This window comes from Rattus norvegicus, chromosome X, assembly GCF_036323735.1.
Source record: "Rattus norvegicus strain BN/NHsdMcwi chromosome X, GRCr8, whole genome shotgun sequence".
In the NCBI taxonomy this organism is placed as follows: Eukaryota; Metazoa; Chordata; class Mammalia; order Rodentia; family Muridae; genus Rattus; species Rattus norvegicus.
Genome location: NC_086039.1, coordinates 47,233,007 through 47,249,541, shown reverse-complemented (window position 1 = coordinate 47,249,541; position 16,535 = coordinate 47,233,007). Strand labels below are relative to the sequence as shown.

The 16,535-nt window shown below is 35.2% G+C and overlaps 1 protein-coding gene across 2 annotated transcripts in view; it reads left to right on the top strand.

Annotated features, from left to right (window-relative positions):
* The window catches only part of Cfap47 (cilia and flagella associated protein 47), a 355,085-nt gene that overhangs the window by 254,628 nt on the left and 83,922 nt on the right, over positions 1 to 16,535 (top strand). For both annotated transcript variants that reach the window (XM_063280369.1, XM_063280368.1), the window contains exons 50-51: positions 5,341 to 5,452; positions 16,056 to 16,184. In XM_063280369.1, coding sequence (XP_063136439.1) covers positions 5,341 to 5,452; positions 16,056 to 16,184 — 241 coding nt within the window. The remainder of the gene's footprint in view (positions 1 to 5,340; positions 5,453 to 16,055; positions 16,185 to 16,535) is intronic.

The following is a 16,535-nucleotide window of genomic DNA, read 5'->3' as shown; positions in this document are numbered from 1 at the left end:
TTGTTTCCCTGCGGTCTAACTTCTTGAGTTCTTTGTATATTTTGGATATAAGGCCTCTATCTGTTGTAGGATTGGTAAAGATCTTTTCCCAATCTGTTGGTTGCTGTTTTGTCCTAACCACAGTGTCCTTTGCCTTACAGAAGCTTTGCAGTTTTATGAGATCCCATTTGTCCATTCTTGATCTTAGAGCATAAGCTATTGGTGTTTTGTTCAGGAAATTTTCTCCAGTGCCCATGTGTTTGAGATTCTTCCCCACTTTTTATTCTATTACTTTGAGTGTATCTGGTTTGATGTGGAGGTCTCCATAGAGGTTTTATACTTAAATATTAGTGCATAATTTAGTGCACTCTTTCAAGTTTACTTGAAACTCTTTCAAGTTTACTTATTAGTATCATGTTCAAAACTCTTTCAAGTTTACTTATTAGTATCATGTTCATTCTTTCTTGAAGAAACCATAAATGATTTAAGATGATTTCTATAAAATGTGGGAGCAAAATTATTTTTTAATATGCTGAAACACAGTATCAATTTGTAGCCCATGCTAACCTAAAACTAGGCATCTTCCTGGTTTCATCTCCTAAATTAAGGAATTTGTAATCATATGCTACTTGCTGCTGGGAGAGGCATAAGTCATTTGCGAGAATCTGTACTTAGTATGTATGAGACTCTGAGTTTAATCCTCAGCATGAAAAACAGAAATAAAATTCCAAGTATCACTCTTATTTTTTTATCTATCAATGGTTTTATTTTTTTCACAAGCATAGTAAACTTGATTCGGCTATCTGTAAATCTCTTCCACATTCACAACATAGTGCTTCTCAATTACTTGTGCAGTTACAATAATATATATCCATGTTTCTACATAATGCAGTGGTTTTCTGCATTAGTGTCATATAGTTTTTAAATTGATCTAAAAGGGAATTCAGTGGTAGACTCAGGTTATTTTGACCATGAGGTACAGCCCAGTTCAACTCTTTTGAAGGTTTGTAAAACACTGAATACCTCATTCATTTATAGCACATTTCTACACCACCACACCCATTTAGATCTCATTGGCAAAAGTTTTCTGTTTTAGAATTTTCTTTTGCCTAATGATTAAATTTTTTGATGGTGTTACGATGTATCCCCAGCTGGTCTTGAACTCACAGCATTCTCTTTCTTCAGTTTAACAAATGTTGAAATTGCAGGCGTGTGCCACCACACTTAGAACTGTCTGGAACTTTCTCAGCTGTGGGTACCTTTTTGTAAGGGCCAGTATTATTGATGATGGTGGTGTTCTTGTTGCTATTGTTTTTTTTTATATATTTTAAAATTTTATTCTCTCATATATTTCATCCCAACTGCTGTTCCCCATCGATCTACTCCTCCTGATGCCTCCCCCACTCCCCTTCTCTTCCAGATCCACTCCTCTTCTCTTTCCCTTGAGATATCACAGGGACATCAAGTGAACATTGTATAACATATTACAATAAAAGTAGGCATATCATGTGACAACCAATTATAAGTAAAAGAGTCACAAGAGGAAGCAAAAAAGTCAGAGGCCCCCTCTCTCCCACTATTAGGAGTCCTACAAGGACACCATACTACACAAACTTAACTTATATGCAGAGGACCTAGTGCAGGCCCATGCAAGCTTCAGTGTCTGTAAGTCCTGCTTACTTTAGTTTGTGGGCTGGGTTCTCCTGGTGTCCTCTACACTTCTAGCTTCTACAATCCTTCTTCTACCTTTTCTTTGAGGTCCCTGAACTGTACCTAATGCTTGGCTGTGGAACTCTACATCTGTTCCCAACAGTTGCTGGGTGAAACCTCTCTGAAGTTGATGGGCCTTGGCACTGATCAATGAGTAGAATATCATTAGGATTCATTTCATTGAATTTGTTGTTTGACATGCTTTTTGTTTAACCCTGGTCTCTGGACTATCCAGACACAGATTCCTGGTCATCCAGACAATGGCAGGCATGGGATCTGTCTTGTGGCATGGGCCTCAGTTAGACCAGTCATTGGTTGGCCAATCCCACATGCTGTTTGCCACCATTACTGCAGCACTTCTTTCAGGCAGGACAAATTTTAATTTGAAGGTTTTGGGGCTGTATTGGAGTCCCAGTCTCAACACTAGAACCTTGCTTGGTTACAGAAGATGGCCACTTCAGGTTCTGTAATTCTCCATTACTAGGGGTCTTCTCTAGGATCACTCCATAGATTCCAGGAAGTATACATTGCACCACTTTCCAACATTATCTTCAAAATGTCCCCCTTAAATCCAGTTGTGTTTTCTAATACTCTCAATCCATCCTCCCTTACCCTTTGCCTGAAAATGTTATATGACCAGTGTGTTCCTCAAAAGAATATTCATCTCTCATCCCTATATACATAATGTTCATCATCAGAGCAGATGACAGAAATGTGGAAACCCTTTGCTTCTTTTAAATCTCAAATATATACATATATATGAGTATATATGTATATATGTATATATGTATATATTTGAGATTTCATATTATATATTTATATTAATAAATATATATTTATTATATTTAAATATAATATATATAAATATTATATATTTATATTATTAAATATATATGTTTATATATATACACATATGTGTTTGTGTGTGTGTATGCATATATACATACATATATTTCAGGATTTCAGAGAGTATTTTGTATTAAATATTATAAGTTAAAATTCCTAAAACTCTTCAATATCATCTCTCAATTTCAAATTAATCTCTGTAGTCGCTTATGTTGTATTTACTTACCATATGTCATTGTCCTGTTTATTCTTCACTATATACGTATAGATTCACTTTTTCTCTCTCTCCCCTTCTCTCCTCTACTGCCCCACTTTCCCACCTTCCCTTTATGACCTATCTCCCTTACTCTCAATTTCTCCCATCCAAGGATTTATGCCTGCTAGTCAGATGTACCCTGTCACCTCACAGACAATGTTTTGTACCCATGATTTTGTTCATACTATACAGCATAACATTGGGGCATTGAAAACAAAATAGTGTTTAAAATATATTTGTTTTAGAAACAAATGGAAACATAAAGTGTGACCTTTAAATGGGGATGAAAGGAATGAAGATCAATCAGACATGGAAGCCAATATGGTTTTTATAGTACTCTTCCACATTCAGAATTTATTACCAAGTTAGAAAACCTTTCAAGAGTTGTAAAAACACATTTTTCTAAACAGCCCCCATTACCATATATTGCTTATTCACTTCATTTTGTCGTCAAAACAGAAATGATATCTCTGTTGTAATTTATAATTTAACCTTACAGAAGGTATGTATTTTAAAAGTGGAAAACAATTAAAATCAATGCTTTTTCTATCATAATTATGCTTGTGTAATTAAATGTAAATAATTCTCATGTTTAAGCATAATGGTTAAATACATTATTAACATTTAACGCAGAGATAATACTGAAACAACACTCGATACGTGCTAGATTATTTTTGTATTTCTAATTTTAAAAATTAATAGTTATAGATATTTATTAGGACAATATACCTGGACTCAGCTGGGCTATTCCTATTTTCTGTGGTTAATGAAAGCATCCAAGTCATCATACTGAAGAACTAACTTACACTCATCATGGCAATATTCACATCAGTCATTACCTTATATTTGCACAGTCTTTATTATCAATTATACTACAAAAGTAAGAAAACAAATGAACAGAACGAAACTATCCATCTGACTCACAGCTGCCTGAAGCTGAAATTTGTTCCTGACAATGAGGGAAATAGTAATACTCCTTGGGTTACATCACACATTTGCATTGTGTCTTCTGTCATACTTCTCTATTTTCAGGCATTGTTTTTTGTTCTTCTGTAATATGTAATTTAATTCAATGCGATCAGTGTGATCCTTCTCCCTCTTTCTCTCTTGCTCTCCATTCTTTTTCCCTCTATTCTTCCTTCTCTTTTCTTCTCCCTCTCTTTCCCTCTTCTTCCTCTCATTCTTTCACTCTTTCCTTCCTTTCTACCACCCTTTCTTTCCTTTTCCCTACCCTTCCCTATGCTTGTTTGTTCATTTTCTTTAGCCTATACCCATTCTTTTGAAATCTCCACAATCAAACACAATCCCATTTTTATTAAAGTATTTGTTCTAAATCCATTCTTCCCCAAATCTATAATGAACTATAAGGATATCTGAAACAGTATGAGTACATACTTAAGGAAAACTGTAACAACTATTTAGAGTAAAGACATACCATTTTGAAAACCTGGCCTTTTTCTATTTCGCTCTGCAAAATTCTGCAATTTGCATGAGTAGTAATTTTAAATAATGAAAACCTTTAAAAAAAAAAGGGGGACATGCATATTTGGTATGGATCTCTATTTGACCTTCCAAAGTTATCCTTACTATATCCACAAGCATGTTTTTCTCATTATTTAACTTGTCTAAAACTTTTGTTTTGAAAGAAAGATTCCGTTCTAAGAACATATGTCAAAAGTACTCAATAATTGTTTAACTTTGCCTTACTAGAGCATGCACTGTTAAGTAGTAACCAACAAAAATTTAATTTTAACAAACTTCATAAGAAGGTATGAACTAGAAAATGCTTTTATGGGATTTTAAAAGATATTATCTATCTTTTGGGATCAAGCAAATCACTTTTACATGTAGAGGTTTTGACATGCCAAATAAAGATGTGGTAATGTGGAATTTTTCATCTAAGATTTATAGTGAACTGTCTCAATAAGGCAGAACTTTAAGCTACATAAATACTAGGAATATGCTTCTGTAATGATCCTTAGCAGAAGGCTGATTATTTTGGCTCAAGGTATTCAAAAATCATAAACCAAATCATTGCTGAAGTCTTCACTAGTATCTGATGAGGAATTGCACTGATCACATTGATTTTTTTTGACCTCAGACATCATACATTTAATCCATAGAAGTCACCAAAGCAGCAAAAACAGAAGAAACAAAAATATGAACAACAGAAATAGATGCAGTGATCTGATATCCCATATATACTTTGGTACTTACTGTACCAAAAATTTTGAAAGAAAGACAAAGGAATAAAGAAAATACGGTTAATATTATAAAACAGGAAGCTGTTCTTAGAAAGGGCTTAAGTCAGATTAATAAACTAAACTCAATTCTCAGATTTTTCTTTTTCTAAAATTATACATGTTTCTAAATTTCTTTTCAATGAAAACTCTATAGATTTAATAAATTAAGTAAATTATATTTTAATCAACAACTTATGATTCTAAGTCATATATAATATGATATAATGCAACTGTGTAACATGAAAAAAGGAAAACATTTTTCATATTGACATTACATAATTATTATTTTCCAATCCATTCTTCTAGGTAACTTCAGATCTCTCAATAGTGTGGGGAAATTCCTTTATCACTATAGAACCTGACAACTCAATTCCATATACTCTCCATGTGTGCCCTTGGAAACGTGGAGAATTCAAAGGTATTAAGTCCTTAATACAATTTATTATTAATTACATTGCTAAGTGAGATATATGATAATAAAACATAGAACATATTTATTTATTGGTCTCATTTTGAATAAACAATATGAGGAAAAGCTTACTTGGTTATTTCACTCTTTAACTAGTCAAATAAATAGAGCTTTATGGTATGCATTTTATGGCAAATATTACTTTATCTTGAGACTTCAATATGTCTATAGAAGAAATTTCTAGAAGTGGGATACATAAGATGTCTATGTTTGAAATTTAGTAGATACATTCAAATAACTATAGGAATTGGTATTAAAAACCTACATCTATATAACTAAAATATGGAAATATAGTCAATATTTAGTATGACTAAATTCTATATTTGTATAATTCTATATTTCTAATAAAATATTTATATCAAAGTTCCCAGTTATACTTGAGCAGAATCATTTTATGGGGTATGAGAGGGGAGAGGGTGAAAAGTGACAGAATATGGTAACTAAATTGCCAGGCTTGGTAGTGATTTATCCCAGCAATCATAGCACTTAGGAAAATGAGAGGAAAATCTTGAATTCCTGGCACGCTTCAGATACATTGTAAAATCTTTCTCTATTACAAGATAGTTAATATTTAGCACTGAATAACAGTTGAAACAACATTACTGAAAACATAATGAATGTAATTCATGTAAATAAAAAATAAATTAATATTATATATGTAAGAGGAATGCAGAGTGTAGTATAGCTACAAATAAATACAGAATTTCCCAGGAAGAATCATATTGTATTTCTCATTTAAGTGTACTATTAATCCTTCATGTAACCCAATGGTTGTAGAAGACAACTAATTTTGGTTCAATTTTGATAATGGAGCATGAATAAGGGTCCAGAAGCATACTCTTAAAGAAAACTTATTGTTATAGATGATGAGTGCCCAAGAACACCTTCTGAATCTGTGCTAGGATATTGGCTTCATCTTCTGCAAGATTTTGTTAGCAGCCACAGCGGCTTTCTTTTTTCTTTCTTTTTCTTTTTTTAAATTTTTATTAGATATATTTCCTCACTTACATTTCAAATGTTATTCCCCTTCCCGGTTTTCTGTCCATAAACCACCATTGCCTCCTTTCCCCCTTACCCTTATGGATATTCCCCCTGTACATCCCCCTTACTGCCCCCCCCCCCAATTCCCCTGCAGTGGGGGTTCAACCTTGGCAGGACCAAGAGCTTCCCCTTCTACTGGTGCTCCAACAAGGCTATTCTCTGCTACATATGCAGTTGGAGCCCTGGGTCAGTCCATGTATAGACTTTCGGTAGTGGTTTAGTCCCTTGAAGCTCTGGTTGGTTGACATTGTTGTTTTTCTGGGGTTGCAAGCTCCTTCAACTCTTTCAATACTTCCTCTAATTCCCCCCAAATGGCGTCCTGTTCTCAGTTAGGTGGTTTGCTGCTAGCATTGACCTCTGTATTTGTATTGGACATGCTCTGGATGTGTCTCTCAGGAGAGATCTATATCCAGTCCCTTTCAGCATGCATTTTTTAGCTTCATCAATCTTATCTAGTTGTGGTAGCTGTATATATATATATATATACATATATATATGTATATATATATATATATATATGTATATATATATATATATATATATATGGGCCACATGTGTGTCAGGCTTTGAATGGCCATTCCTTGAGTCACTGCCCTAACTTTGCTTCCATATCCCCTCCTATGGATATTTTCCCCTTTTAAGAAGGATTGGGAGCATCCACATTTTGGTAATACATCTTCTTGAGCTTCCTGTGGTCTGTGGATTGCATCTTGGGTAATTCGAGATTTTTTGCTAATGTGCACTTACCAATGAATGCATACCAAGTGTGTTTTTCTGTGATTTCTATCTCTCTCAGGATGATATTTTCTAGTTCATTCCATTTGCCTATGAATTTCATGAAGTCATTGTTTTTGATAGCTGAGTAGTACTCCATTGGGTAGATGTACCACATTTTCTGTATCCATTCCTCTGTTGAAGGGCATCTGGGTTATTTCCAGCTTCTGGCTATTATAAATAAGGCTGCTATGAACATAGTGGAGCATGTGTCTTTGTTGTATGTTGGAGCACCTTTTGGGTATATACCCAAGAGAGGTATAGCTGGGTCCTCAGGTAGTGCAATGTCCAATTTTCTGAGGAATCTCCAGACTGATTTCCAGAGTGGTTGGACTAGTTTGCAATCCTACCAACAATGGAGGAGTGTTCCTCTTTCTCCATCCACATCCTCACCAGCATCTGCTGTCACCTGAGTTTTTTATCTTTGCCATTCTGACTGGTGTGAGGTGGAATCTCAGGGTTGTTTTGATTTGCATTTCCCTGATGACTAAGGATGTTGAACATTTCTTTACGTGCTTCTCACCCATTCAATATTCCTCAGCTGAGAATGTTTTGTTTAGCTCTGTACCCCATTTTTTTGTTTTTTTTTCTTTTTTCTTTTTTCTTTTTTTTTCGGAGCTGGGGACTGAACCCAAGGCCTTGCGCTTGCTAGGTAAGTGCTCTACCACTGAGCCAAATCCCCAACCCAAATAATTAGAATTAGCATTTTTTTGGGGTTTTTTTTTGTTTTTTTTTTTTGTTGCATTTTTTAAATAGGGTTATTTGGCTCTCTGGAGTCTAACTTCTTGAGTTCTTTACATATTTTGGATATTAGCCTTATTTACATATTTTGGATATTAGCCCCCTATCAGATGTAGGATTGGTAAAGATCTTTTCCCAATCTGTTGGTTGCCATTTTGTCCTAATGACAGTGTTTTTTGCCTTACAGAAGATTTGCAGTTTTATGTGGTCTCATTTGTTGATTCTTGATCTTAGAGCATGAGCCATTGGTGTTTTGTTCAGGAAAATTTCCCCAGTGCCTATGTGTTCAAGACTCTTCCCCACTTTTTCTTCTATTAGTTTCAGTGTATCTGGTTTGATGTGCAGGTCCTTGATCCACTTGGACTTAAGCTTTGTACATGGTGATAAAAATGGGTCTATTTGCATTCTTTTACATGCTGACCTCCAGTTGAACCAGCACCATTCGTTGAAAATGCTATCTTTTTTCACCAGATGGTTTTAACTCCTTTGTCTAAGATCAAGTGACCATAGGTGTGTAGGTTCTTTTCTGGGTCTTCAATTCTGTTCCACTGATCTATCTGACTGTCTCTGTACATCAATTTCAATTCATGAGTTCAGAGGCTCGGTACTCTCACTGTTTTTCTCTGTTCCTCCCTTACGTCTAGCTTTTTACAGTTGTTCCACGCCTATTTGATAGTGGTCCCTGAGCTTTCCTATCTGAGAACTCTAATGACTGCATTTTTACCAGTTCTACATTTCTGAACCAACCACTGTTCTCTCTTCAAATAATTGATTTAATCATGTCTTAGAACAATACTAATCTATGAGTAGGGTAATTCATATTTAGAAGGTAGTAGGTGATTTAGCAGAGTAATAGTGATAGGTTCTACTTATGAGCTACCCCTGCCCAGATTCTTAGCCAGAGTTTGAATACTAGCCATGTGATTTCTCTTATGGAATGGGCCATACATCAAATTAGAATGTAGTTGTTGACCCCATAGTATCCGTGACATTATAACACCTATGAACTAGGAATAGCAGTCCTTATTGAAGTCCATTGGACTCACAGCTAGGTAAGAGTATTGACTTACATCCTGTCACCTCATGAATAATCCCCTTCTGTTTTATGAAACCTAACCATGAAAGAAGAAACTTCCTATTCTGTACTGACTTTACTTTATTTTTTCTTTTACAGTCCAGAATGTATCCCTGTCCTGGTCCACCCTCTGACTGTTCTACATTCTGTACCTCCTCCACCCAACCCTGTCTTCATGAGGATGTTCTCGCCTCACAACCCCCACCTCAGCAGTCCTCCCCATTCCGTGTGCTCTCTTGAGGGTTAGGTACATCTTCTCTCACTGAGTCCAGAATTTGCAGTCCTCTGATGTATATGTGTTGGGGGCCTCATATCAGCTGGTATATGGTGCCTGGTTAGTGACTCAGTGTCTGAGAGCTCTCGGGGATCCAAGTTAGTTGAGACTGTTGGCCTTTCTATAGGGTCACCCCCTCCCCATCTTCTTCCAGCTTTCCTTAATTTAACCCCAGAGATCAGGAGCTTCTATCTATTGGTTCAGTGTAAATATATGCATCTGAGTCTTTCAGCTACTTGTTGGGCTTTTTGGAGGGCAGTCATGATAGGTCCCTTTTTGTGAGCATACCATAGCATCAGTAATAGTGTCAGATCTTGGGGCCTTCCATTGAGCTGGATCCCAATTTGGGCATGTCATTGGACCTACTTTTCCTGAGACTCTAGACCCTGCAACCAATGTATATGCTTTCTTCAGCAATATAGTCTCCCGTCATGTTCTGGTGGGCAAAAAAAAAAATTAATAACCTATGTTGCTTCAGGGGGGCTCCAGGACACAAGTTTTTCTTGAACTTGCAAAAATTTGAATGAATATATATTATATATGGATAATTTGACATAAATACAAGTTATAGCTAACAGATAGTTATAAAACTTGGCAGTTTATAAGTAAGCACCTGAGAATGAGGTACTTCGTGAAGATAGCCAAGAAAAGAATTGCAAGCAAGCTTTTAGTCAGCTTTCGTTAAGATTTGTTTTTTTTAATAAACAAAATTAATTTTCAACAAAATAAAATATTTAAGGTTATAAAGATATTGATATATTGAGACTACATTTCAACAACATAGAAATAGTTTTTGCATGTGACATTCTGATATTCTATGAAATTATACATTCTCTTGAAATATCTGACTTGCTAGTGGACATCTTTAGTGACAAACTCAGGCAACACATATATCTAACACTTGATATCATGAGAGGCATTGTTTTTCACACATGTTTTTAGAATGTAATGCTGAGCAAATGTAGCACCATTTAAATTCATAAGTTTCATTTAAATTTTGAGCAGTGAAATAGTACCCACACTTCTACAGTAAAATTGCACATCTTTTACTTCTTGAATTGTTTTAACTGCAGCTACAATAAAGTACATTCAGAAAAGTATTTAAGAGTAAACATTCCAGAGGGGAGAGAGAGAGAGAGTAGAGAGAATGTTGCTTTAGTTTTATCTTAAGAACACTCCCATAAGAGAGTTATTTAATTTTATATCATAAAATTATTTAAAGTGATCCCAAAAGTTCCACCAGAGAACTACTAAAGCTGATAAACAACTTCAGCAAAGTGGCTGGGTATAAAATTAACTCAAATAAATCAGTAGCCTTCCTCTACACAAAAGAGAAACAAGCCGAGAAAGAAATTAGGGAAACGACACCCTTCATAATAGACCCAAATAATATAAAGTACCTCGGTGTGACTTTAACCAAGCAAGTAAAAGATCTGTACAATAAGAACTTCAAGACACTGAAGAAGGAAATTGAAGAAGACCTCAGAAGATGGAAAGATCTCCCATGCTCATGGATTGGCAGGATTAATATAGTAAAAATGGCCATTTTACCAAAAGCAATCTACAGATTCAATGCAATCCCCATCAAAATACCAATCCAATTCTTCAAAGAGTTAGACAGAACAATTTGCAAATTCATCTGGAATAACAAAAAACCCAGGATAGCTAAAGCTATCCTCAACAATAAAAGGACTTCAGGGGGAATCACTATCCCTGAACTCAAGCAGTATTACAGAGCAATAGTGATAAAAACAGCATGGTATTGGTACAGAGACAGACAGATAGACCAATGGAATAGAATTGAAGACCCAGAAATGAACCCACACACCTATGGTCACTTGATTTTTGACAAAGGAGCCAAACCCATCAAATGGAAAAAAGATAGCATTTTCAGCAAATGGTGCTGGTTCAACTGGAGGTCAACATGTAGAAGAATGCAGATCGATCCATGCTTATCACCCTGTACAAAGCTTAAGTCCAAGTGGATCAAGAACCTCCACATCAAACCAGACACACTCAAACTAATAGAAGAAAAACTAGGGAAGCATCTGGAACACATGGGCACTGGAAAAAATTTCCTAAACAAAACACCAATGGCTTATGCTCTAAGATCAAGAATCGACAAATGGGATCTCATAAAACTGCAAAGCTTCTGTAAGGCAAAGGACACTGTGGTTAGGACAAAACGGCAACCAACAGATTGGGAAAAGATCTTTACCAATCCTACAACAGATAGAGGCCTTATATCCAAAATATACAAAGAACTCAAGAAGTTAGACCGCAGGGAAACAAATAACCCTATTAAAAAATGGAGTTCAGAGCTAAACAAAGAATTCACAGCTGAGGAATGCCGAATGGCTGAGAAACACCTAAAGAAATGTTCAACATCTTTAGTCATAAGGGAAATGCAAAACAAAACAACCCTGAGATTTCACCTCACACCAGTAGAATGGCTAAGATCAAAAACTCAGGGGACAACAGATGCTGGCGAGGATGTGGAGGAAGAGGAACACTCCTCCATTGTTGGTGGGATTGCAAACTGGTACAACCATTCTGGAAATCAGTCTGGAGAATCCTCAGAAAACTGGACATTGAACTGCCTGAGGATCCAGCTATACCTCTCTTGGGCATATACCCAACACATAAAAAAGACACGTGCTCCACTATGTTCATTGCAGCCTTATTTATAATAGCCAGAAGCTGGAAAGAACCCAGATGCCCTTCAACAGAGGAATGGATACAGAAAATGTGGTACATCTACACAATGGAATATTACTCAGCTATCAAAAACAACGACTTTATGAAATTCGTAGGCAAATGGTTGGAACTGCAAAACATCATCCTGAGGGAGCTAACCCAATCACAGAAAGACATACATGGTATGCACTCATTGATAAGTGGCTATTAGCCCAAATGCTTGAATTACCCTAGATGCCTAGAACAAATGAAACTCAAGACGGATGATCAAAATGTGAATGCTTCACTCCTTCTTTAAAAGGGGAACAAGAATACCCTTGGCAGGGAAGAGAGAGGCAAAGATTAAAACAGAGACTGAAGGAACACCCATTCAGAGTCTGCCCCACGTGTGGCCCATACATATACAGCCACCCAATTAGACAAGATGGATGAAGCAAAGAAGTGCAGACCGACAGGAGCCGGATGTAGATCGCTCCTGAGAGACACAGCCAGAATACAGCAAATACAGAGGCGAATGCCAGCAGCAAACCACTGAACTGAGAATAGGACCCCCGTTGAAGGAATCAGAGAAAGAACTGGAAGAGCTTGAAGGGGCTCGATACCCCATATGTACAACAATGCCAAGCAACCAGAGCTTCCAGGGACTAAGCCCCTACCCAAAGACTATACATGGACTGACCCTGGACTCTGACCTCATAGGTAGCAATGCATATCCTAGTAAGAGCACCAGTGGAAGCGGAAGCCCTGGGTCCTGCTAAGACTGAACCCCCAGTGAACTAGACTGGTGGGGGGAGGGCGGCAATGGGGGGAGGGTTGGGAGGGGAACACCCATAAGGAAGGGGAGGGGGGAGGGGGATGTTTGCCCGGATACCGGGAAAGGGAATAACACTCGAAATGTATATAAGAAATACTCAAGTTAATAAAAAAAAAATAAACCTTATAAAGATTGTATAAGACAAAAAAATCCAATAAAAGTATTTCCTTATAAAATATCAAATAACTTCATTAATACTAAGAATTCTTTGAGATTTGTCATTCTTGTAGAATTTAAAGCAAACTGCTTCTTAAAAGCTTTATTAAACCACGCCTTGAGTTTTTCTATTTAAGTTTGAACTATTTGTGGTCTTCAAGCAATACTACCATAGTAGTTGAAGATGAATTCATATAAAATATAGTTTCACTTTGATATGTTAGAAAATATATCTTAGAAAAGAACCTAATATGTTCTCAAAAGCAATTAAAATTTCAGTTTGTATGTATCTTATCTAGTTTGAAAATGAAATACAGACTTAAAATGTTTTACCTGCCATTATTTAGTTGCTGGAAGCTGCATATTATAGATTATTTTAGAAATGAATGTAAAATTATGTATATCCTTTAAATAGTATCCACAAGATCATAAGAGACATAAAATTGTAAAAGGCTACTTTCACTTGAAAGTGTCATAAACACAGTCTCAAAGAAATTTAATGGATTTTACTCATTTTGAGTAGGTGAGAGCATCCAAATTTTGTGTTCATTTTAACATATATCAGTAGCAATAAAAAGAAATCTAGTCTGCTTTCTGCCTATATGTAAAAATTATTTTAATGATTTTATAAATAATTGTTTTGCCCATTGTGATCAATTACCTATAGGGTTAAAATATAAGATAGAAATTGTTTACAGAATAACAAATAGAAATAACTTCTGCTGCTAACAAATTATACAACAGAACTGGAGTAGCAGATTTTATTTTATTTATTTATTTATTTTTTGGAGTAGCAGATTTTACTCTTTGGAATAGTGTATGAGATAGGAGCGCTTATTAAATAGAGCAATGATTCTTACCAAAGATCCTTTTCAATGGTCGTAAGTATTGCATGTTTTAAAGTATAGTGATTTCTTTGTTTTATTTTTTAAGTTTTCTTTATAGAGGGTTACATAGTTCTTGAATATATATTATGTTGTAACGACCTAATTAGATTTAGATATGTGTTAATTTACATTTAATTTTGATTCTCATCCTGTTTCTTGTCTCTATAAAGTTTTTAAAAAAAAAGATTTAAGAGTTAGAGGATTGTTCAGCGGTTAAGAGCACTGGCTGCTCTTCCGGAGGTTCTGCGTTCAATTCCCAGCAACCACATGGTGGCTCACTACCATCTGTAATGAGATCCGATGCCCTCTTCTGGTGTGTCTGAAGACAGTGACAGTGTACTCACAAACATGAAAAATAAATAAATCTTTAAAAAAAGATTTAAGTGTTATAACATTTTTTCATTCTATAGTTTTGCACAGGTCAGTGTTGGGCATATCATGAGTCACTTTTGATACTTTGTGCCTTGCCTTCTATCTACATTTGTAGCACATAGACAAATATGGATAAATGTGTTTGAGTGCATATATATGAGCATAAAAACATATAAATTCATATATACACCCATTAAAATAATAGGTTCTGAGATGGAATACTTACGTGAAGAGTAAAAATCTAGATTAATAGTTTAAATTACTGTGGAAGAAACAAACTATCTGAGACAATTATTAAATTCAGTCAATATATTGTGGTTATTGCAAAGATGATGGTGGACCATGTAGTCTAATTTCTTATTTTAAAAACCTGAAATTTTCATGGACATAATGATAAAAACAGTTATAAATGTACAAGGGCAAATAAGAATAATATTTCCATGTCTCCTTGACATTATTAGGCATGAAAAGATCATTTTAAAACATGAATATATTCAGTAAATGTTGGTGGCATTTGTTTTTAATAATAGCACATATATTCATTCAAATAAACATGAAGTTACAATAGATGGGGAGATTGGCTGGTGATTATTAATTACCCAGTTCTTGCCAACACTTGATCTTCTATATTTCATATTGGAAAAAACAATGAATGTTGATGATAGTAAAGTGTTGCATGTAACAGATATTGAAAACCCACCAAAGGCATAATGTATGCTCAGAGGAATCTATGAACTACTCCTTTGGTTTAATAGGACAGCATCAATCCTTGACACTGTTGTCCATATCAAACATTTTGGTGTAGGATTCAGAATTAAAAGATAATTACCAATTTAACATTATGATATAGTAAACACAAACATATACATGATGACTTATATATTTTTAAATGTAATATAACATCCCCAGTTTTTAATATTATTACCTATTTTGAATGAGTCCAATTTAATATAGAAAATTAAAATAGATGTTTTGACAGTAGCAATTTTTATGACAAAGTGTGTTAAATATTCACATGAAACATTAAAATTGGAATAGTATACTACCTACAATTATATAAGATAAAATTGTTTTCAAATGAGATAATAATTAGGGGTGTTGTAAGAGTCTGAGGAAGAAAACTAGGTAAGCACAATCCTCCAGGATAACTAAGATACTGAAAGCTAATTATTGGCCACTTTTTCTTATTACAGAAATTTTTTGCGAAACAATTATTAAGAAGTTGATACTGTTTCCTATAATTTCCATTAAATTTTTCTTTTTTTCATTTCCTCTTGGTTATTTTCATTTACATTTCAAATGTTATTCTTCCAGTTTCCTTTCCACAAGTCTCCTATCCCCTGCCTCTATGAGGGTATTTTCCCCACCACCCACCTACTCCTGCCTAAGAGCCCTAGGGTTCCCCTATCCTGGGTCATCAAACCTCCATAGGACTAAGGGGCTCCCCTCCAAGATAAGGCAATCCTGTGCTACATACACAGCTGGAGCCATGGGTACCCTTTCTGTACTCTTTGTTTGGTGGTTTAGTCCATGGGAGCTTTGGGATATCTAGTTGGTTGATATTGTTGTTCTTCCTATGAGGTTACAAAAACCCTTCAGCTCCTACAGTCCTTTCCCTAATTTCTCCATTGGGGTCAAAGTAACTCTGAAAATTGAGTTGAGACTAAACTTTTCAGTAACTCCTCACTGGTTAGCTCACATCCTATACCCACATGTTGCAGGTGCAATTACATTTTCTGTTAAGAGCAGAGATGAGGAAGATTCTCAGGAAGACACAGATCTGGAGAAGGACTTCTCTTCTCAGGAAACGCCATCAGATCGATCTACCATTATTTTTGAAGAATACTCAGGTAACTTAATGTTAGTGCATTTAGTTATTGGACATTGGATCATCCTTCTGGTTGTCATTTACCTTTGAATTAAATATGTACTTTAAGTGCATAGTACCTATCTGAATCTGTGTTGCCTATGACTATCAGTATTATTTCAGAATTAATTTTAGGTAGATTATTTTCTGAATTTCTGCTTCTATAAAATAACAAGATTGTCATACCTCACTATAAAGGCTGTCTTTGCATTAGTTCTAAGCTTTACAATTTTTCTGTTATTAAATGAGGAATATTACTATGTTTCTGGTAAGATATTAATGAATATACTGTTAATATTATGTTTTTCTTATTTAAAATAGGATATGATAGTCT